The 23,570-nt window shown below is 43.2% G+C and overlaps 2 protein-coding genes across 3 annotated transcripts in view; both read left to right on the top strand.

Moving 5' to 3' along the window:
* LOC125920140 (cationic amino acid transporter 3-like) overlaps positions 1-23,570 on the top strand; it is a 313,660-nt gene that overhangs the window by 93,672 nt on the left and 196,418 nt on the right. The window lies entirely within an intron of this gene.
* LOC125920139 (cationic amino acid transporter 3-like) overlaps positions 1-23,570 on the top strand; it is a 357,875-nt gene that overhangs the window by 319,442 nt on the left and 14,863 nt on the right. The window contains exon 3 of one of the 2 annotated variants that reach the window (XM_049627137.1): positions 1,130-4,144. The exons of the other annotated variant lie outside the window; for it this stretch is intronic. Within the exon in view, the coding sequence (XP_049483094.1) occupies positions 1,130-1,489 (360 nt within the window). The 3' untranslated portion in view covers positions 1,490-4,144. Of the gene's footprint in view, positions 1-1,129; positions 4,145-23,570 lie in introns of those variants that run through there. 2 annotated transcript variants of the gene reach the window in all.

The raw sequence follows: 23,570 nt of genomic DNA, 5'->3' as shown, positions 1-23,570 counted from the left end.
GAATTCTGGGCCTTCGTCACTGGCTGGAACCTCATCCTTTCCTGTGTTGGTGGTATAGCCAGTGTGGTCCGAGCCTGGATCTTAGCTTTTGCTAGCCTGATTGGGATCCAGATCTTTCAGAAACTGCATGAGAGCATTGCACTATATGTTCCCCAGGTCTTTTCAGAATACCTAGACTTCTTTGTTGTGGGCCTTGTGTTGTTGCTTATTGGATTGCTGACTCTGACTCTTATTGGATTGCTGACTGCTGACTCTGCTGTGGGTGGATGAAATTTTCCTGGTTAACAAAGTGCTCACATTGGTGAGCCTTTTGGTTCTTACTTTTGTCATCATCGCTGGCTTCATTAAGGGGGACCTGCACAACTGGAAGCTCACAGAAGAGGACTACGTAAAGACTGGACTCAATGACACCTCAAGCTTGGGCCCTCTGGGCTCTGGAGGATTTGTGCCTTTCGGCTTTGAGGGGATTCTCCGTGGAGCAGCTACCTGTTTCTATGCATTTATAGGTTTCAGCAGTATTGTTACCAGGGTTGACAAAGCCAAGAATCCCTGGAGTTCCATACCCATGGGCATTATGATTTCACTGTTCATCTGCTTTTTGATATATTTTGGTGTTTCTGCAGCACTTACACTCATGGTGCCTTACTACAAGCTTCAACGTGGCAGCACCTTGCCTGAGGCCTTTCTTAATATTGGCTGGGCCCCTGCCTCCTATGTTGTAGCTTTTGGATTTATCTGTGGTTTTCCTGTCAGTATCTTAGGCTTTATGGTCCCCATACGTCAGGTGATATACAGGATGTCAGAGGATCACCTCCTGTTCCCTGTCCTTGCTAGGATCCAAACAGGCAAATACACCCCCATCGTGGCCACTGTGATCTTGAGCATTATTGCACCAATTATGGCCTTCTTCTTTAGACTCACTGATCTTGTGGACCTCTGGTCACTTACTTTCCTGATAGCTTACTCCCTGGTGGCTCTTTGTGTTCTCATCATCAGTTATCAGCCTGAGAGGAGGAATGGGGGAAATGAAGCAGAGATGCAGGAGGAGAATGGACCTGCAGCAGACAGGCTGACTCTACAAGGACTATTTTTTCCAGGCATCTACTCCCCAACTCCATTCTCTGGCCAGATTGTCCGTGTTTGCTCCTCACTGCTTGCTCTGCTTCTCATTCTTCTTTGCCTGGTGCTGGCCCGGTGGCCAGTTCTGCTTTCTGGAGACCCAGTGTGGATTTCAGTGGTTGTGCTGCTCCTGGTGCTCATCACTGGGATCACTGGGGTCATCTGGAGACAGCCACAGAGCCCCAGTCCTCTTCCCTTTAAGGTCCTTGCTCTCCCTCTCCTCCCACTACTGAGCATCTTCATGAATGTTTACCTTATGATGCAGGTGACAGCTGACGCCTGGATCTTATTTGGTATCTGGATGTTGATTGGTTTTACCATCTACTTTGGCTATGGGCTCCAGGGCAGCCTGGTCACTAACCCCACTTAAGTTAGTTCCAAAACTATAAACCTTGAACTCAACAGTTCCAGTACATATTTGGTTTAACGTCATCACACTGAAATGCAGTCTTGTCCCCTGCACAATTATGTAGGGTACTCTTAGCACATGGAAATCTAGGTTTCCCATGGGATGTTGATGTGGGGGAACACTAATAGAGCTTGTAGTTATCGTGAAGGGTGTGTCTTTGCTCTTTCTCCTTTTTTTTAAATTGTGTACTTTTTATTTGTCTCTGTAGCTCTATACTGGATTTAAAAAAACGATTATTAAAATAAACTAAAAATTATTTTGCTTTCTTTGTGGTAATATCCAGTGGTGGAAATACTGGATCATTTGGCAGTTCCATTTTCTAATTTTTGAGGAACTCCCATACTGTTTTCCATAGTGGCTGCACCAATTTACATTCCCAACAAGAGTGCATGACAGTTCCTTTTTTTCTACATCTTCACCAATACTTGTTATTTTGTCTTTTCAATTTTAGCCATGGGGCAGGTGTAATGTGATATCTCATTGTAGTTCCAATTTACATTTCCCTGATGATGAGTGATGCTGAGCATGCTTTCATGTGTGCTTTGACTTCTGTTTTTAATTTTTTAATGTTTATTTATTTTTTTTTTTGAGAGAGAGAGAGAGAGAGAGAGAGTGAGCGAGCGAGCAGGGGAGGTGCAGAAATAGAGGGAGACACAGAATCTGAAGAAAGTTCCAGGCTCCAAGCTGTCAGCACAGAGCCCGACATGGGGCTCAAACTCACAAACTATGAGATCATGACCTGAGCCAAAGTCATAAGCTTAACCGACTGAGCCACCCAGGCACCCCTCTTGACCTCCATTTTTAAAATGGATTATTTGTGTTTTGGTGTAGAGTTGTGTAAGTTCGTTATGTATTTAATATATTAACCCCTTATTACATATATCATTTGGAAATATCTTCTGTCATTTTGTAGGTTGTCTTTTCATTTTTGATGGTTTCCTTTGTTGTGCAAAAGCTTTTTAGTTACATGAATTTGAAAACATATGTACACCTATGTTTATTGCAGTGTTACTTGACAATAGCCAGGATATGGAAACAACACAATGTCCATCAATTGATGAATAGATAAAAAAGATGTGATACACACACACACACACACACACACACACACACGGAATATTATTCAGCCATAAAAGTGAAATCTTGTCATTTGTAACAACATGGATGGACCTATAGGGTATTATGCTAAGTGAAATAAGTCAGCCTGATAAAGACAAATACCATATGATTTCATTCATATGTTGAACTTATGTCTTAAAACATAAAACAAATGAACAAACAAACAAAAAGAGACAAAAAAGCAACCTCCCCCAGACTCTTAAATACAAGGAACAGACTAGTGGTTGACAGAGAGGAGATGGGTGGGAGGATGGGTGAAATAAATAAAGGAACTAAGAGCACACTCATCTTCATGTGCAGAGAAATGTGTAGAATCATAGAAATATTATATAGTACACCCAAGAATAATAGAATGACACTGCATGTTAATTAATACTTCAAAAAATAATAAAGGGGAGACAAGACGCCAGAAAGAGATGAAATACGGCCCCTGCCCTTAAGGAGCTCAAATTCTAATACAAAGGGTAAAGCCTAGCTGTAGCATAAGGTAGAAAGTGTTGTCCTAAGTAATATGCAAATAAAATGTCCTGGGAATTCAGAGTGGAGGATGATCATTCGTGGATGACACAGTAGTGAGGATTGATCCGTGAAATCAAAGTAGACTTTGTAGAGGAATGGCATTTGAATTGGCTCTCCCCAGGGACACATAGGATTTTTGCCACACATGGGAAGCAGGGAGAGATTGTAGGAAGAGAGAACAACTCTAGGAAAAGCATGGGAAAAGGAAGCAGTGTTCAGAGCACACTGAACATGTAGTGTAGCCTGAGTCTTGGCTGTAAGAGGGGGCAACAGAACATGCACAGGTGGATTGGAGCCAGGGCTTTCCTCTGACCACAAAGCACTTTGGCTTTAAACCTACTACCCATACTGAAAATCCCTGGGGCTGGTTCTTCTACTTGGCAATATCTGCATTCTTGGACTTGAAAGTTTCTCTACAATTGTCAGCTTTTGTCCACCTGCTCAGAAACACAGAGCTGAGAACCAAATGTCCTGGGTTCTGGTCTTATTTCCACCACTAAGTAGCCATGTGACCTCGAGCAAGCCTCCCAGTTCCCTCAACACTCTGCTTATTTATCTGTAACATGAGAGGTCAGAACTGATCATTTCTAAAGTTTCATTTACTTAAATAATTCTAAGAGATCCTCTGGTTTTGTGTCTTCTCATTCTCTGAACTAAGTCTCTACTGCATGTGATTTGAACCAGCATTCTGCCCACTTTTCACTACAACCCATTCTTAGAGCTGTAGAGGTCTAATAAATCATACCCCATCTCTCCCTCTTATGTTTGGAAACTATTGATAGAGACGGATAATTAAACCTTCAGCTTTAGATCTGCAGCCTAATTGGTTTGCTAATACTGCATCCCTAAATAAGCTAGACTTACTCCTCATCACAAATAGTGCTGAGCACCCCCACCCTTCACCATAGGAGAGAGCCTGCATTTATTAGATTTTCTCATGTATGAACAGCTTGGAATGAAAGTATCCTGTGGGCATGTTGTTTCTGGATAAAACACACACACACACACACACACACACACACACACACACCCCACCACCACCACCACCACCACCACCATCACCAACAACAACACAGACTGGATCATGTTATGGTCTAAGCTGGTTATTCTCAGTTGCTGTCTTTTCAACCCACTAAGCAAAGTCAAAGTGTGGGCGAGGGGAGGGGAGAGAAGCCAGGAATAGTACTCTGTTCAGGGGTGCTCAAACTTCAGCAGGTGTCACCTCACCTGGAGGGCTTGTGAAAACAGACATTGCTGGCCCTCACTCCTAGGGTTTACAATTCAGTAGATCCGGTGGGGCTTAGAACTTTTACTTCTAACAAGTTCCCAAGTGATGCTGATGCTTCTAATACAGGGACCACACACTGAAAAGCAAAGCTCCAGCCGAAGCCCCTCACATGTATGATGAAGTGTTGGAAATAAAGTCGCCCTTTGGACATTTACCTTTATTTAATCAAGATGTAGGTTAGTATTTCATCCTTAATACCTTCATAGTGGAGAAATCATGGTGAATCATTTCAAAATGTGTATGTTTATCAAATCACCGCAATGTATACTTAGATATCTTATAATTTTATATGTCAATTATACCTCAATAAAGCTGAAATAAAAAAAATACCACAGTTATCTGGGTGTCTTTATTTTCTTCATTTTGTTGGTGATTTATATCTTAGGTAAGGAGTGTATCTTGTTCATTCCCTCAGAACATCCAACTGGGGGCCAGGCATATAAACAGCTTTTAATAAATTCATGTTCAATTGACTTGATCCTTACACTGTTCTTTGATACAGAAAATGCTCCTTCCTTTCAGGCTAGCACTGTGCTAACTGTTTAAAACTATCTTCAGTTTTAGAAGACTTCCTTAACAATCATCATTTCTCTCCATTCAGAACTATCTCTCTCTCTCTCTCTCTCTCTCTCTCTCTCTCTATCTCTATCTCTATCATCATCTCTTCATCTCTATATCTATCATCTAGAACTGTGCCCAGGCACTTTTGGTTTTGCCTTTTTGTGACTATGCTTGAGTTCTGCTGACTGTCCTGTCTGTTCCATCACAGTGGAATCTTATTCAGGGAAGGAGGTTATTCTTCCCTTCTCCCAGGCCCAACAGTAAGATCAGTGCTGTTCATTCAAAGAAAAACTATTCCCATGGGATTGGGGAAGGGTCCTGAAGTAGTAAAATTGATAGAAGGCCCACCTGCTTTAACCTGACTCAAGGGAGTCCCTGCAGATGAACTGGCTCAAGAATTTCCCAAAGTCATCTTTCTTTCTTTTAAAAAAAATTAATGTTTGTTTATTTATTTTATATTTTTTTTTACTTTTCTTTTTTAAGAATTTTTTAATTTTTTAATTTTTTTAAAAGTTTACATCCAAATTAGTTAGCATATAGTGAAACAATGATTTCAGGAGTAGATTCCTTAATGCCCCTTACCCATTCAGCCCATCTCCCCTCCCACAACCCCTCCAACAACCCTCAGTTTGTTCTCCATATTTATGAGTCTCTTCTGTTTTGTTTCCCTCCTTGTTTTTTATATTATTTTTATTTCCCTTCCCTTATGTTCATCTGTTTTTATCTCTTAAAGTCCTCATATGAGTGAAGTCATATGATTTGTGTATTTCTCTGACTAATTTCACTTAGCATAATACCTTTCACTTCCATCCACGTAGATACAAATAGCAAGATTTCATTATTTTTGATTGCTGAGCAATACTCCATTATATATATATATATATATATGTATACATATATATACATATATACAATATATGTATATATTATATATACATATATATATATACCACAACTTCTTTTCTTTTTTAATTTTTGTAACGTTCATTTATCTTTGACAGAGAGAGAGAGAGAGCATGAGCGGGGGAGAGGCAGAGAGAGAGGGAGACACAAAATCCCAAGCAGGCTCCAGGCTCTGAGCTGTCAGCACAGAGCCCAATGCGGGGCTCGAACTCACAGACTACGAGATCATGATCTGAGCCGAAGTCGGACACTCAACCGACTGAGCCACCCAGGCACCCCTATACCACAAATTCTTTATCCATTCATCCATCAATGGACATTTGGGCTCCTTCCATACTTTGGCTATTGTTGATAGTGCTGCTATAAACATGGGAGAGCATGTGTCCCTTTGAAACAGCACACCTGTATCCCGTGGATAAATGCCTAGTAGTGCAATTGCTAGGTCATAGAGTAGTTCTATTTTTCATTCTTTGAGGAACCTCCATACTGTTTTACAGAGTGGCTGCACCAGCTTGCATTCCCAAAACAATGCAAAAGAGATCCTCTTTCTCTGCATCCTCACCAACACCTGTTGTTGCCTGAGTGGTTAATGTTAGCCATTCTGACAGGTGTCAGGTGTTATCTCATTGTGGTTTTGATTTGTATTTCCCTGATGGTGAGTGATGTTGAGCATTTTTTTCATGTGTCAGTTGGCCATCTGGATGTCTTCCTTGAAGAAGTGTCTATTCATCTCTTTTGCTCATTTCTTCACTGGATTATTTGTTTTATGGGTGTTGAGTTTGATCAGTTCTTTATAGACTTTGGATACTAACCCTTTATCTGATATGTCATTTGCAAATATCTTCTCCCATTCTGTCGGTTGCCTTTTAATTTTGCTGATTGTTTCCTTCGCTGTGCAGAGGATTTTTATTTTGATGAGGTCCCAGTAGTTCATTTTTGCTTTTGTTTACCTTGCTTCCGGAGACGTGTTGAGTAAAAAGTTGCTGCAGTCAAGATCAAAGAGGTTTTTGCCTGCTTTATTCTCGAGGATTTTGATGGTTTCCTGTCTTACATTGAGGTCTTTCATCCATTTTGAGTTTATTTTTGTGTATGGTGTAAGAAAGTGGTCCAGGTTCATTCTTCTGCATGTCGCTCTCCAGTTTTCCTAGCACCACGTGCTGAAGAGACTGTCTTTATTCCACTGGACATTCTTTCCTGCTTTGTCAAAGATTAGTTGGGCATAGCTTTGTGCGTCCATTTTGGGTTCTCTATTCTGTTCCCTTGATCTGAGTGTCTGTTCTTGTGCCAGTACCATACTGCCTTGATTACAACTTTGTAGTATAGCTTGAAGTCTGGGATTGTGATGCCTCCTGCTTTGGTTTTCTTTATAAGATTGCTTTGACTATTCGAGGTCTTGTTCCATACAAATTTTAGGATTATTTGTTCTAGATCTGTGAAGAATGCTGGTGTTATTTTGATAGGGATTGCACTGAATATGTAAATTGCTTTGGGTAGTATTGGCATTTTAACAGTTTTTTTCTTTCTATCCAGGAACATGGAATCTTTTTCCACGTTGTTGTGTCTTCTTCAATTTCTTTCATAAGCTTTCTATAGTTTTCAGTGTATAGATTTTTCACCTCTTTGGTTAGATTTATTCCTAGATATTTTATGGTTTTTGGTGCAACTGTAAATGGGATTGATTCCTTGATTTCTCTTTCTGTCACTTCATTGTTGGTGTATAGGAATGCAACCGATTTCTATGCGTTGATTTTATATCCTGAAACTTTGCTGAATTTATGAATCAATTCTAGCAGTTTTTTGGTGGATTGTTTTGTGTTTTCCACATAGAGTATCATGTCACCTGCAAAGAGTGAAAGTTTGACCTCCTCCTGGCCAATATGGATGAATTTTGTTTCTTTGTGTGGTCTAATGGCTGAGGCTAAGGCTTCTAATGCTATGTTGAATAACAGTGGTGAGAGTGGACATCCCTGTCTTGTTGCTGACCTTAGGGGGAAAGTTCTCAGTTTTTCCCCATTGAGGATGATATTAGCATTGGGTCTTTCATATATGACTTTTATGATCTTGAGGAATGATCCATGTATCCCTACTTTCTTGAGGGTTTTATAAAGAAAGTATGCTGTATTTTGTCAAATGATTTCTCTGCATCTATTGACAGGATCATGTGGTACTTGTCCTTTCTTTTATTGATATGATGTATCACATTGATTGTTTTGGGGACATTGAACCAGTCCTGGATCCCAGGTATAAATTCACTTGGTCATGTTGAATAATTTTTTTTTTAATTTATTGTTGGATCCAGTTGGCTAATATCTTGTTGAGGATTTTTGCATCCATGTTCATCAGGGAAATTGGTCTATAGTTCTCCTTTTAGGGGTCTTTGTCTGGTTTTGAAATCAAGGTAATGCTGGCTTCATAGCAAGAATTTGGAAGTTTTCCTTCCATTTCTATTTTTTGGGAAAAAAAAAAGCAGTTTTTTGCATATTCTCCCCCCCCCCCCGCCATTTCCATCCTCTCTCCACAAGCAAAAATAGCTCCCTGCCCTCGGCGGCTTCTCTCCCCCACTTCACTTCTCCACGCCATGTACTTGCTGAGTGCTGTGGTTCAAGTTGTGAAGATTATTGTGTTAATCATCAAATCAGTTTGCTACATGTGCAGGCTGGTTTAGTGTTGACCTGGCTGTATTTCATTGATGTGAAACACAAAAAAACTTCCATGCAGTTCCACCATCTTGGCTTCTCCAAAATCTCAAAAAGTTCTAAAGCAAACACCTAAATATAACTACAGACCTTTGCAAAAACTTAATATGTAATTATTTACTTAAGCTGGCAATAAGATTCTACAGAAGGTCATAGTTGTTAGAAAAACTTAGTTCCTTTAACATTGAGAAGTTTTAGTTCTCTTAAGTAACCAAAGACCTGATAAAGATAAAACACAGAAACTGGTTTTCTGGGCAAGGAAAAGAAGAAAAAAAAAACCCTTACTTTATAATTTTTTATACAGAGGAGACCAAAAGTCCAAATAAACTTTGTCCTCTAATGGAGAGAAGAGCAGAATTTCCATTTTATACAAGTGTGGGGCTAGTTGTGGTGGGCAGGGCATCCCCCAGGTAGGACTGAAGTGCCTGCCAGGTTTTCTCCTGGTCACCCTGTTCCTCTGTGAGCCCCTGCCCATCACTTTGCTGATGGAGAGATATTTCTTCAGCTCTCCTTTACACCTGACAGGGTCTGCCTACAGGAAGATGGTGGGGGGGGACATCAGGCAGAGGGCAGAAGGAGAGAGAAGGGGCAATGTCCTTCCTTTCATTGGGCTCTGAGCCCTGCTCTTCTCCCTAGATTCTGAAGGGTGGGAGAGGTGTGAAAGCAGATGTAGAAATGACTTGAAATGGGGCAAAATGGTTGGATGCAGTGGGTTGGAGAGATGGAGGTAATTGGAAAGTGGAGCTCACTTAGGAGTTGGGGTTTTCTGGGGGAGGTGAGCAAGGAGGGGAGGGAGGCAGGCTGGGTCAGGTGGAAGGTTGTAAAGGTGGGAGGGATATAGAAGGAGGTGGGCAGTGCAGAGGGTCAGAGGGATGGGAGGTGGGTAGGGCAGGGAGGTGGAGGAACCAGGATGGGACAATGCCAGATGGAAACTCAGAGATGGTCAGGGTGGCAGGTTGCTGGAAGGACTGGAGGAGGATCCCACTGGGAGGAGGAGAAAGCAGTACAGAAGCAGTCAGAGCCTGGGAGGATTGTAGAGAGTAAGCCTGTGTCATGGAAACAAGGATGTTTGTGGGTCCTTGGAGGATCCCAAGAAGGCGAGGGAAAGACCTCCAGAGACACTTCCCACTCAGACTGAGGCCTGACTCTGAATGGACTTGAGGAAACCACCTGAGCAGCAGAGGAAGGGGTGCAATTCCTGCTCCCTTTAGCCCAAGAAACCTGCAGGTATTGACCATCAGGGTGGGGGTGGGCTGGGCTGCTTCTCAGCTCTGAGCTCAGAATCCAGTGGGGTTTCTTTGGAGCAACTGTTTAGTATTCATAAGTTTAAGAAATCTCTCCCACATCTGCTTGTCACAGCTAGTCTTGTCATATAACTGTCCATAGTACTGTCCATGAAGAATGTTTCAGAATTGGAGTAATCAGAGAAGGTAATGATGACTTTCTACAGGAGGGCTCCATGCGGGATGATTAACCCTTCATGTCCATCTCATGCATCGGCCCAGCACTCCATTTGGAACATTTGAGCTTTTGTCAGTCACTTTAAAGGTTATTATGGAATGGGATCAGAAGTTTGAAACTCAAGAGGTCTCACTCAGTTCTAGTACTGAATGTTCACCCTGCTATGGCTTGTGAAATGATGTTTTTACTCTTTAGAGAATTATAGAGATATTTAATTTTTATAATAAAAGATTTACTAATGTCTAATAACTGCCAACATGTACAGATACACAACAATGCAGTATGCTGATTACAGAAACAATATGCAATCAAAGAGGAGTTTCAGTTGGATCCATAATGCTATAGTATCTAAAATATAGATCTGATAGCATGTTCATATTTTCAACTTTTAGGTGTATGGGTGTTACATTATTCTTTTCTCTTTTTTAAATTTACATAAAGAATCAATAAATCATTATGATGTTAAAAAATAAAATAAAGACGGGGTGCCTGGGTGGTTCAGTCAGTTGGCCGTCTGACTTCAGCTCAGGTCATAATCTCGCAGCTCATGGGTTCGAGCCCCACATCAGGCTCTGTGCTGACAGCTCAGAGCCTGGAGTCTGCATTCTGTGTCTCCCTCTCTCTCTGCACCCCCATCCCCTTCTCACACTCTGTCTCTCTCCCTCTCTCAAAAATAAACATTAAAAAATAAATAAATAAAATAAAATAAAGTTTATTATGGAAAACGCAATCTGCAAATGAGCAAGAGACTGATGGAACAAGAGGAGTGGGGGCTGGTGTGGGAAAAGGGGAATGGGATAGAGCCTGCCAAGTTGAGATCAAGTTTCCCCAGGTGTGAGGACTTGGTGGTCTGACCCTGAAGGAGACTGGGTTTCTGTTTCATGGACACAAGACTGGAAGGGTGTTGGAGTGATGCTCACCACAGATGCTTGGGGATTGAAATGGGGTGGCTTTCACAGGTATACATAGTCCTGATGGACTGTCTTAATCTTCACACAATTATTAGGTATATTTTATTAATCCAACTTTACAGGTGATGAAATTGAGTCTCGGAGAGGCTATGTCAATGAGTCAAGATAACATAGCTTATTAAGAGGCAAATCTGGATTTGAACTCAGGTCTTTGACTCCTGAGCTCTTGCTCCTTCCATAACACCACGGGGCAGAAAGTTTTACTCTGTTATGTGTCTGCCTCAGCTTCAGGCCTGGAGATGGAGAGCAAGGTGGGTTGTGGCTGTTAAGTGCTCAAAAGTGTTTGTTGTATGAAGGAATGAATTACTTATTCAGGTTCACCTTCCATTGTGTGGTCCTAAGTTCTAGATACTCTGTGTCAGGAAGGAGAATATAGCAAAGGAGTTCCAGTGTGGGCAAGGAAACTGGAAATGGGTTTCCTGTGGGTTTCCATCCTTTTCCTGGGCATTTCTAGATCTCTAGAATCTAGAGGACTGGGCACTGGCTCCTTACAAGAAAATAATAGAGTGGAGTATATGTGTGCACAGTATATTTGATAAGAGTATGACAGTGTGTAAGTGTGGGTGTGCATGCCTGTCTGTAAAGATAGGAGTTTGTGAGTATGTGTCTTTGTGTTGGAAACATGTGGGAATGTTTGTGATAAATGGGTGTGTATATGTGTGTATTTGAGGGTATGTGTCTGTGTGTATATATGAGTGTGAACATCTGGGTGTGTGTATCTGCATGTGTGCAGGTGCAAGTGTGCATATGTGTATGTGTGCAAGCTGTCGCAGGGGAGCTGAAGACTCATAGCTGAAGATGTCTATGGTGTGATTTGTGCAATCTTCTTGCAGGATTCAGGCTGTGGTATGGGGTGAGTTGGGAGGGCAGAGGAGGAAGGCTGTCTGTGCTTGGGGTGTGAGGGGATTGGGTAGTCTGAGCAATGGGTGCCTCTGTCCTGCCAGGTACAGAGGGATGGCATCAGGATTCCAGGTCTGTGGCTGGGTGGAGACTGGGTCCTGAGGCCTTCACTCAGGACTTGCACTGGAAGAACTCAGACGCCCTATTCTGACCAGAGAGGGCCATAAAGAGGTGGGGTCAGGATGGGAGTGTGGCCAGACAGTGGAGGGTTCAGGCCTACTCTCTCCCCCACCCACACCCCCAGGATTTGGGAATGACGTAACCAGGCTGCTATTCCTAACTCTAGGCCCCACCCATTCTTCCCAAGGGCCTTAGAGTTTCCAGAACTCTTTGTGTGCCACCTTCTGAGGCTGGGATGACCAAAATCACAGTGAAGACTTGTCCAGGTCCAAAACAAGTCCTTGTCTCTTGGAGGCACCTGGTAAGCCAAATATGCATTATTACTGAATTTCATACAAGCTAAGGCTTCATACCACTTGTGCTGGGAAGTTCTTACAGAGTTTAAACTCAAATTTCTGGTTGTACTTTGTGCCCCATAATCCCAGGCTAAGTTGGTTAAGTTGGAGCCAATCACCTTCAGCCAAAAGTATAGAAGTAGTTTCTTCTGGATAGGGAAGTGGGTCAGAGTATATGGACACTAAGAGGATGTGGGGCTAAAGCTGGTGGATCACAGAACTCTCCTGGGCAGGATGGCCATGATCAACAGGGCAGATTCAGAGACAGGAGCTTAGAGATCAACAGTTTTTCCTGTTTCCCATGTTATTCCAAGCTGTGCCAGGGGAAGCAGCAGAAACAGAGGCCACGGTAGGAGGGACCAGATTAGAAAGGGAATGTGTTTCCCTGACTACAGCTTTGAGAAGCCTGTGGAAACACAGGATAAACAGCAAATTATGAAAGAAGAAATGTTCTTTTTGCAGCTCAGGAAGTAGGAAAAAAGGTGCCAGGACTGTGGGACTCTGAGGGGCGGAGGGGTGTGTGTGCTGAGGGTGAGGGTGTGAACAGCACAGTGTTTGTGGTGTACATGTCTGTGCTCTGTGGTTAACAGTCTCACGTGCACCAGTCATGTACGTAAACATGAATCACATGGGGAAGAGCGCAGCTTTGACATGGTTTTTTTAAACCAAGAATTGTGATCTGGCTTCTCACAGGGGCCTGCAAAGTAAGCTTTTCTGTTAGGAGCAGCAGTCAGCACCAATGGGAAGACCCCTGGAGTGAGAATCAAGAAAATGTGGGTTCCAGTTCTGGCCCTAGTTATCAGCTGGGACCCTATGACGTGTCACTTCTCTGAGATGGGATGTCATCTGCTGTCCAAAAATAAAGGAAAAGCCACAAATTCCTTCTGTGCCAGCAGCCTCAGTGCTGGGGACCAGAAAAGGGAAGGGGACTGGGGTGGGTGATGGCATTTCAGGGGCCAAAAGGAATAAGGGATGCCAGTGAAAAGGGCTGCATGGGGGGTTTCCTGAATTCAGAAATTCATAGGTTCTTGCTGGAGCCACTGATTTCCCCAATCTGGGCAACCCAGCCCTATTTCAGCACCCAGCATGGAGGAATGGCTCTGCAGCCAGAGACGTTCTCTGCCATCCTCTTGTGGCTGCTGAGTACTATGTAGGTCTGAGAAGGTTTTGCTCTAGCCCACAGGCATCTTCCCTTGCTCCCTGGTGGAAATTGCCTATATTAGGAAAAGGGACCTTTGGTCCTCTAACCTCATCTTTCCCCCCAACTCCCCTGGTTCCTGGAGGCACTCACAACCTCCTTAAGATTTAAGTCTGTCTGAGATTTATCTCTGTTTTCCATTTCCTGAGGTTTTAAGTTCTGTTTTCGGGGATGTGCAGTGGAGACAAAGGATTGAAATTAAGATACTGAGCCAAGAGAGCAACTTCTCTTCTCTGGGTTCCATCTATAACCTCATCTATAACATTAGCTTCCCAGGTAGTAGGAATTTTTGAAAACATTTAGGGGCTAATGACATTCCTGGAGAAAATGGGTTTGGAGCAGACCAGGGTTATGCCTCTAGGCTTCTGTGAAATTGTACCCAAGTTAGCAGGGAGATGGATTGCCAGAAGCCATGAGGCAAGAGACAGGGATGCTGGAGGGAGATGGCGTATTTGACAGATGCTGACAGGACTCCTTATCTGCTAGCTCTGGAGTCCCCTCCTACCCACCAGGCTGCCCTTGACTCCCCTTCTAGTATTCACTGCTCATTAGTGACTGTCTTTGGGGACACATCCAATGGGCCACATTGCATTGGATGGACAAGAGGGGTGAGTAGGGAAAAGGGGACACCAGGTAAGTGATGGAGAAGGAGGGGTTGAAATGACTGAAATTTGAGCTGATATCTGAGGATCACTCGGGAGCTTGGAAGACGTGGCAGGGGAATCTTTCCTGGGGGCAGATGCTGAGTTGCTGAAGAGGAGTAACTGGGGTGAGGGTAAGGGTGTGAAGAAATACTGAAAGATATTGAGTTCCACTTATTTTGGGAGACCTGATAAAAATTAGCCATGATTTTATTGAGAGCTTCCTATGTACAAGGAAGGATTATAGCTGCCATGAGAAGATAAAAGAGGGACACACATTTTCTATTCTCCTTTGAGTATTGAAGACCTGCCCATCTCCTCCATGGACTGGTTGTCCCATGTGTGCCTATCTGAGAGGTGCAAGGAGCACTTGGGGGATTTCACCCAAGATGCAGAAGGAAAACTCCCAGGTTTTCTGTCCTGCACTCCCCACCCCTTTCTGGCAAAGCACCTCCAGTGGGCCTTCTGCCTCTCCTCACTCCTCTTCTCACAGAATTCTCCAGACTCATAGATACCTGGATGAGGGGGGACATTGACTGCCCTTCCAGAATTTCCAGTGACTCCTGGTTGACAAACTAGGGAGGGGATAGGGTCAAGCCTCAGTGCCTGAGTAGCCAGTATAACAGACAGGAAGGCAACTCGCATCTGGAGTTGTGGAGAATGTTAGGGGTGGAACAGAATGTTCCAGTGGAAACCTGAGTTTCATCCTAATCTGCCAGCCATCCATCTTCCTCATAAAAGGCTGCCTGCTGAATCCCCTTTATGTCCTCTGTGCCAGCCCACCCCATGAACCACAGGACAGCATGTGGGAGGCAGAAGGGGGGAGATGGACACAAGGACAGGGACAGAAAGGCTCAATAAATTCAAGCCAAGACTAACAGGAGACAAACAGTCCACAGTGCAATGGAGAGACAAGGAGACATACCCAGAGATGGGAGGGAGGGAAGAGGGGATCATCCAGAGAGCAGAGAGAAAGGTCCAGGACAGACACAGAGAGACACCCAGAGGTCAGAGATAGTAGAGATAAACATGGATGCAGAGAAGTGAGTTGGAATCAGGCTCAGAGGGTTTGAAAGCCATGGATCCAGAGCCAAACAGATACATGGGCATAGGGCCAGGGCAGAGCAGATAGCCTAAAGAAGTGCACACAGAGAGGGAGGAGAGGGAGACAGAGAAGGGAAAGGAGGAGGTGGGGGCCAGAGAGGAAGGCAGTGAGAAGGGGCAGGTAGAGGTTGCAGAGGTTGGGATGCAGACTCTGCTTCAAGGGTTCTACTTCTCTCTCAGGATCTGGGAGTCCAGTGTGATGAGAGCCTCATGTGTGTGTGTGTGTGTGTGTGTGTGTGTGTGTACGCACTTGCACACACACACACACACACACCCTCTCTCTGTCTTCACTCCTTCCCAAATCCTATGCCTCTCCCCTGTGCTCTTTGAGACTTATTCCTGCTTCCTCCTCTCTGAGCACTGCCTCTCACCCTGGGTTCCTCTACCTGCCTCAGTCCCACATCACTTCCACATGGTCTCTCCTTCACTCAGGCTTTTCATACTTTTGCCTGGACTTTATATTTCTCCCCCATTCTGCTGCTATCACTCCCTCCCTGGCACCCTAGACTCTGTAGGCTGGTTCCTCCAAGTCACCTCTGCCTTGGTCTCCCCCTGCAGGTCCTCCTTCCACCCTTCTGCACTCTGCCTGAGGCTGATGTTGCCTCCCAGTCTCAGTCCCAGTCCTAGCTGTGTTTCTGCCCTGATTCTTTATCAGATTCTCTCTTTTCTTGCTCAGTTTCAGGTGTGGTTGCTGGCCTTTGCCCCCACCCTCTTCCGTGGGGGCTCTTCTGGACCTGCCAGAGCTCCAATTCAACCTATTTCCTCCTCTCCTTCCTGTTGTGAAGCTTCAGGTGTTGCCTTCTGGCTCCCAGTCTCTGCCAGGACTTCCCTGGTTGTGAAGCAAGAGGTCTTGGGCTGAGTTGGAATACCAGCCATGTTGTTCCCCATGTAGCCTCTTCACCTGGACTTACTCACCTGTAAAATGTGGGAAATAATATAGGAGCTTCAGGATATAATGCATGGTAATGTAGTGAGAATTAGCGCTGTGGTAAGGAATACAACAAACTCAGAGACTAAAGAGATGGTGGAGTATGTCTTGTCCCTGAAACACACCTAGTTCAGCATGAAACCATTTTATTTATTTTTTATGTTTATTTATTTATTTTGAGAGAGAGAAAAAGATAGAGAGTGAGCAGGGGAGGGGTAGAGAGAAAGGGAGACAGAGAATCTCAAGCAGCCTCCTCCCTGTGTAGGCACAGAGGCCAATGAGGGGCTCAAACCCATGAACTGTGAGATCATGACCTGAGCCAAAATCAAGTCAGATGCTTAACTGACTGAGCCACCCAGGTGCCCTTCAAACCATTATAAACACCTAGGAAATTGACCTGAGAAATAATGCAAAATCTGCATAATTTGAGCCAGAGAACACGACAGCTTTGTGGTGTGGAGAGGTGAATTGAGGGAGAGAAAAGCTACAGAGCTGCCAAGTGTAGGAAGCCATTTTCACAGAGGACAGAGAGAGAAAGAGAAGGGGGGAAAGTGAGGCGCATTGGGATCATGCAAGCAAAGCACTATCCCTGAAAGAGGCTAGACAGAAAGAGTGAAAACACTTGCAGGGAACTGGAAGTTCCCCAAACCATTGTTCCCCAAAACCATTGTTAGGGAGAATGGAAAGGGTTTCATTACTGCCAGCATTCTATAAACAGTGGAGCACAGAGTCTGAAGTTTCAGAGCTCAGTGCCTGGCTATGCTCTGGTGAGGAAGGAAAGCGAATCCTCAGGAGCAGGCAGCTTGGTATGAGTGGTCTGTGTGCCACATGGGGAGAAGTGGTTCCCCTGCTTGGACTGCATTTGGTAGAGGCCATACAGCTTCCCTGTGGACAAAAGTCACAGAAGACCCCAGAGAGCTGCCACGTTTACTGCTATAGTGAAAAGATACCAGCTGAGTGCAGCAAAGCCTGGCACCAGGTGTGTGTTGTGATTTACCATAAACTCTGAGCCTTTGCCACTGCACAATTGGGTGACTGTTTTCTGGGACAAGCTGGTACCAGGACATTGCTCAGCAAGATACACAATGGAATATTACTCAGCGATCAAAAACAATGAAATCTTGCCTTTTGCAACAATGTGTATGGAAGTAGAATGTATTATGCTAAGGGAAATAAGTCAGGCAGAGAAAGACAAATAAGGGTAATGAGATGGCACCTTCTTTTGGTCACCATTCAGGGTCTTGACAGCCCTAGTTTTGATTACTTAGAGTAGGAAGCTCTCTAGACAGGGACTATATATATATATATATATATATATATATATATATCTCCAGCACAATGCTCAATGTATATTCAGTTAAAATATGTTACAAACTCTGAATGACTATCTCAGAAAGTCCTTTATGGTGAAGCCTAAGCCATATCTCTTTTAATTTTATTCCTGGAGTGATGGGAAACATGGGTGAGAGGGCAGGATGGATGGTGATAATAGAGGAACCTAGTAGGAGATTCTGGAACAGGCAGCTTTAGAGAGTGCTTCCATCCTTTTTAAAGAGCTGCTTAGAGGACTCTTCAGCTGGATCTGGGAGTGGCCTCCAAATGACATAGACTGGACTCCACATGGCTTCCCTCACTCTCCTCCTGCCAACCAGGACCTCCTCCAAACCCAGGACCCTGGGAAGTTTGTTTCCTTTTAAATTCCATCTTGCCTCCAAAAAGTCTCCAACAAAGTCCCACTTAAGCTCTTAGTCCACCAAGTCACTCATGTAGGGTCCCACTAGTCTTCCATCGCCCTCCTCCAGCTTTCCTCTAGATTTTGCCTAATCTACTTCCTTCACTCTTTACCATTCCCTTGTGACCGCCTCCTGAGGGCCCTGCCTCCTGAGGACCCCGCCTCTCGAGGGCCCTGCCTCTCTAAGGCCCTGCCTCTCATGGGCTCCACCTCCAGAAGGCCCTGCCTTGGGATGGCCCCAACTCCCTGTGGGCCCAGCTAAGCTCCACTCCTGGTCCTGACTCTGCTTGGGTAAACTTCCCTCTCCCTGGGTTTTACTTACCCTTTCTTTCAGGTCTTCCTCCTCTGGGGTAGGAAAAGCACCTGGTAAGTGATTTCTCCTATTTACAGAGTTTGGCAAGAAAATGCAGACAGAGCCAGAGAGCAAGAAGGCTGGCCTGGAGTTCCACCGACTGTGGACTCGGGCTTTAGAGCAGAGGATATTTCATAGCGCCAGAACCAGACTCTGGATGGGGGGGAGGGCCGTGCAGATCAGAGACCTTGAGAGTATGGTAATGGCAAGTAGGTTTGCTGGGGTCAGAGTGGTTTAGAGGCTTGCACTCTCTTCTCCTCCAGACCAGAAACCTTCTCAGCTCTGCTGAGGAAAATATTAATTAGGGGAGGTTATTCCTTTGACCTTCTCTGGCATCCTTCCTACTTCTTTGCCCTGTCCTCCTCCCTTGCCTTTCCTTTCTGACATGGTGCCAAGCTTGTTTTATCCATCTTTGTCTTTCCCACAGCGCCCAGCACATTGTATGCTTAGACCTGTTCTTTGAATTAATGAATATTTTTCCACCTGGCTTTGCTGCTTCCTTCGTGTTTTGCCATGCTTTCTCACTGGAAATTTTAAGTCTCTGTATCATATCCTCTTAGGGTGGACATTGTTGTGGACTTTGCAGAGTAGTAGGTCAGCTGTATAAAGTGGTCCACCACCATGACAGAGGATTTGAGGGACTTCTTCCTCCATGCTCAAGGAGCTAGATATCTATTTTTACAACTGCTGAATGTCTCTCCCTGCCTTTCTTATCTAATCTTCAAAAGTTGTGGTGGGGATTGATTATAGGCAAGCTCAGGCTGTAGCAGGCAATTTTACCAAGTTCTCTTGGGGTTTGGCTCCCTATTGGTCTTAAAACACTGGGTCTCCTAAAGGCAGTTTGCCGTTATCCCAAAGTATATTTGCAACTGTTTAATTTTAAAAGCAATTGGAATATTAAATTGTTCTCCACCCTCCTCTTGACTTCCATGTACATGTGGACAGTGCCCAAACACCAGAAGCCTAGATAACACTTATCCAAGCACAGCACCTGTTTTATTGATTATATGTGGCAAGTGTTTATTTCTAGGTTGTCTTTCTCTTACCCTCTGGCAATTCTTGGGCAACTTCTGTCCATTATCAACTGAGACATATTATGTGCTTCCAGAAGGCAGATTCATTTTAACCTTAGTTTAGCAAAATCATGTGGAAAGTCCATTTTTCTTCAACAAGTATATTCCAAATTAATCAAAATAGTTTTTCAATTATATTCTTTTGGTTTATTCTCATCCCTTTTTTATTTTATTACTGCAGAAATCACAAAGCAGAGTGGGGATTAGAAAGAATAAGGAAAAATAGATAGAGTGTCCCTTGAAAAGTGGTGGCAGAAGTTATTTGTTGTAGATTATAATGCCTGAGCTGGGGTGAGACAGATGGGTCTTGATGGAGAAATCATATTGACCATTATTTGGATAAGAACACAGCACTTTGAGTCATGATACAACTTTCACATGACTCAGATAATCTGGTGACATTCCTAAAACAAAACAAAGCCAAACAAATTAATATTACAAGGGAGATATTGAAGATGTACAGCAGGGCTATGAGGGGAAATAAGCACAGTCTTGTGAGAGAGGATAGAGAGAAAGAGACAGTTGAGTCCTTACATGGGAGGACAGAAGGACACATTTAAAGATATGAAAGAAGATAACCAGAGAGATAGTTGGCTTTCCAAAACCACCTTGTGTGCAGTATATTATTGAGAGTGTATATTGTGAAGAGGGACACAGAAGAAAGAACCAGTGGTTCTGACCACTCAAAATGACTAGTCTAAAAGTGGAGACAAGAGTATAGTGATAGATGGGATTATTAGATGGATTTCTAGAATCTGTGCCTTCAAGGAAAGGAAGGGCTTGGGGGAAAAAACAAAGTATTCAACAAAGCTTCTTGGAAAAAGTGGTTTTTGATCAGTGCTCACTGTAGTTAAAGGCCATCCTACATTAAGTTGTTTGGAAAATAAGGTAGACAGCCAGATGGATTTCCTTCTACTGGTTTCTCCTGAGAACTTTTATTAGGTGTTCTGTGTTGACAGGATTTGGGGCTGAGAAAAGGGAATGGAGAAGCATAGGGGGAAGAAGAGAAGAAGTTGATTTTCACTCCTGACATCAATGTATCACATCCCTTTCTAATCCCTTAACTGCATGTGCAGACTGGCATTCCCCAGATCTCTTTCTTATTCTTGTATGGAAATTCTAATTCTGATTCTTCCTGGTAGTGCATCTAATTTCTGAAGACCTTTAGAAGCAGAAGCTCAAGATTTCTGATTTGTCAAGTTGATTATCTTGTTTTGGTGTTTTTGAAATATTAAGAATTTCAAAAATGGATTATGATTGAAATTAAACCTGTAAATATGTCAAATCATGAATGCGGAATGTTGCTTTTAACTTTGTCTTCTCTGCAGTTATCCCAAAATGACTATGAAAAGGTGCCTTTTCACAACCATCCTAGAATGATACTAGAAAATATGGAGTCTACACAACCTCTACAAAAGTTATGGCTCTCTGATTGTATACCCAAATAATGGTTAAATGATGCTAATGTAGTGTGTGCATGTACCAGGGACTCCATTGTCATTGTGGGAAGGAAGCAGACATGTTTTGTTCTACATCTACATAGATTTGGGTCTATATTTGGCTGGATGTGTTTGATCTACATAGAGTTTGTTTGGATAATGTTAGTTTGCATCAGGATGGGTTTTCACTGACTCAGAATTCAGCTTCTGCCAGACTGGAATGGTATTTGAGAGGTGTAGGCCTGGAGGTGCTAGGGTAGGTAGGTGAGTAGGTGGAGGTGGATGTGTTTCCTCCTGGTCTAATGAGTTTGGAGGTTGCCATGCCTTCACGCTGAAGTCTTGGTTGCACCTGGTAATATTTACTTGCATAATAAGGGTTTCAAGCCTTATGAGAAAAAATGAAGCAGATTCTACCCTAAGGAATTTTTATTTTAGAAAGGGAGACAAAGGCTGCTTTCAAGTAACATGCAAAGTATACCACAAAGTGAGATTCCAGTTGGGAGGATGTCTGGTAAGTGATCCATTTGGTGAGGTTGTTCTCAGAAGACTCCTGGGAGATTAGTTCGGATATTTATTTTCCTTAGTAAGAGCTGAATTTGGTTACTTCAGCTTTCTTTCCAACTTTTCAGGGAAGCTACCTGACCTTTACTTCTCTATCCCCAGAGGAGAAGAAACACATTTATTACTATTGCAATGGGTTCTCCTTTCCTTTTCTGCACAGACCAAGAATGAGAATAATTATTTTTATATTATTCTTATATTTTAGTATCTAGATCTTTACTAATATCTGTAGCAAATATTTATCTGGATCTGTTTAGTTAGGCAAAATGGATTTACTATTTCAAGATGTGATGAAGTTTGTTTTGTGTTTTTGGTGGGGGGGCATGGAAGGAAGGCCTAAAAGAGGGTCTATTTATTAGAGTAAGTCCAAGGCTGACAATGTAGCTTGAACTGATGTTTTCCTGGGAAACAGATATACACAAGGCCAAGATGGGGGTAATTCCCCTCTCTTCCTTGCAGCATTCTCAGGTTGATTCATGGTGCACAGAACATACTCAGTAGTCTTGCTAACACTGGAAAATGAGGTCCTTACTACTCTTACCTTCCATCAACTAGGAAGCCATCTGGGATCTTGACATACTCTTGCTGTGACTGAGGAATACCCTTCCCGGTTCACAGTTTATGTATCTTTCACTTATTTTGGCAGGGTGTATGTCTTCACGAAATGCCCTTGGTTGTAAGTTCCCAGACAGGGGGATTCTGTATTTGCCACCATTGTTCTTGCACTGTGTGTAACTGAATGCATTATGATTTTGGCATAATAGTGGTGGTGTTGATAATTTATGGGGAAGAAAAATGTTGATTTTGCTACAGTTCTTTTGCACAAAGAATCAGTGTGGTGCCTAAATTTTCTAACTTGGAATTTTCCCTTGTATTCATTTATGCTTAGTTGAAATCTTATCTTTAAAAGATTGAATCCAGTCCTTCTCAATTAGAAATTTTATGTGGCTTCTACTTGAGGAACGATCAAATTTCTCACTCAGACCCAGCTCAAAGTACATTGAATCCATTTGTGTAGTTATTTATAGACAGTACAGGAAAAATGGTAGCAAATAGAGAAAATTCTTTTCTCCAGGAACTTAGAATCTAAAGGAATTTCAGAGATACATTCCTAAAATCCTGAAACAGGTGAAATCATGTTCTACACACCATTCAATCATTTGAGCATTGTACATTCCTCCTTTCTTCAGGCTAGCCTTAAATGCAATTATGCAGCTTCAGTCTTATGTCATGTAGCCTAAGGCCAAAGCATTAGTTGGCTTATTTTCCAAATAAAGTAAAGCAGTGGAAGTAATAAAACTCTGTGTTGTCTATCTGTTCAATTGTCAAACATCAAAGAGATGACACTGGAGAAAATCATAAAGGTCACAGATAATGCACTTTGTTTCAACTGACTTGGGTTACTTCCTTTGTACTTTCACTTTGTTGTGGTGAAAGCGACTTGGGCCTCAGTTGTTGTGTTGGATCTCTGACATAACCAAACTGGGATGTAAATCTTGGGACTTCCTTGGACGTGACTGTTTAATTCTCTGTACCTTAGGCTTCAGCTGGGGAAGGAAAGGCAAGCAGAAGCAACATCAGGCAGAAGCTCTGCTCCCAGTACCACCTCACCACCCACTGATTCCTACCCTCTTCCTTAACTGGGTGTCTACTTAGGGCAAAGTTCTCGGCTAGTGGACATTAATGAGGGGAGATCAGGGGGCAAGGAGAGCATACTGGAGAATACTGGAGAGATCAGGTATCTCTGTGTAGGTGTGCCTAGAGAAGCTTGGGGAAGGAGGGTCATGTTGAGTAAATTTGGAAAAAGCTTGTTCTAGGCAGAGAAAGGCAGTCTCTGTGATGGCTGATGTTAATGCTAGCAAGATGTGCATGTGTGGGAAAAGATTTGTTCTGTCCAAGCAGGAGCCACAAAAGTTAGCAGTAGGAGTAAGTGGTAGAATAACAGTGAAAAAAGAACCTTGGCAATACAATCTTAGAAGTTTGGACTTAACAGAGAAGAGGAAACTGCAGGTTGGTTGGGAGTGTGTGTGTGTGTGTGTGTGTGTGTGTGTGTGTGTGTATCTTTTTAAGACTTGAGGAAAGTGTCATTTTCCAGAAGGAAGGGTAGAGAGAACTTACACTTCAGTTATCGGCTGCATGTA

This window comes from Panthera uncia, chromosome B4 (genome assembly GCF_023721935.1).
Source record: "Panthera uncia isolate 11264 chromosome B4, Puncia_PCG_1.0, whole genome shotgun sequence".
Taxonomy (NCBI): domain Eukaryota; kingdom Metazoa; phylum Chordata; class Mammalia; order Carnivora; family Felidae; genus Panthera; species Panthera uncia.
This window is presented reverse-complemented; position numbering and strand designations above follow the sequence as displayed.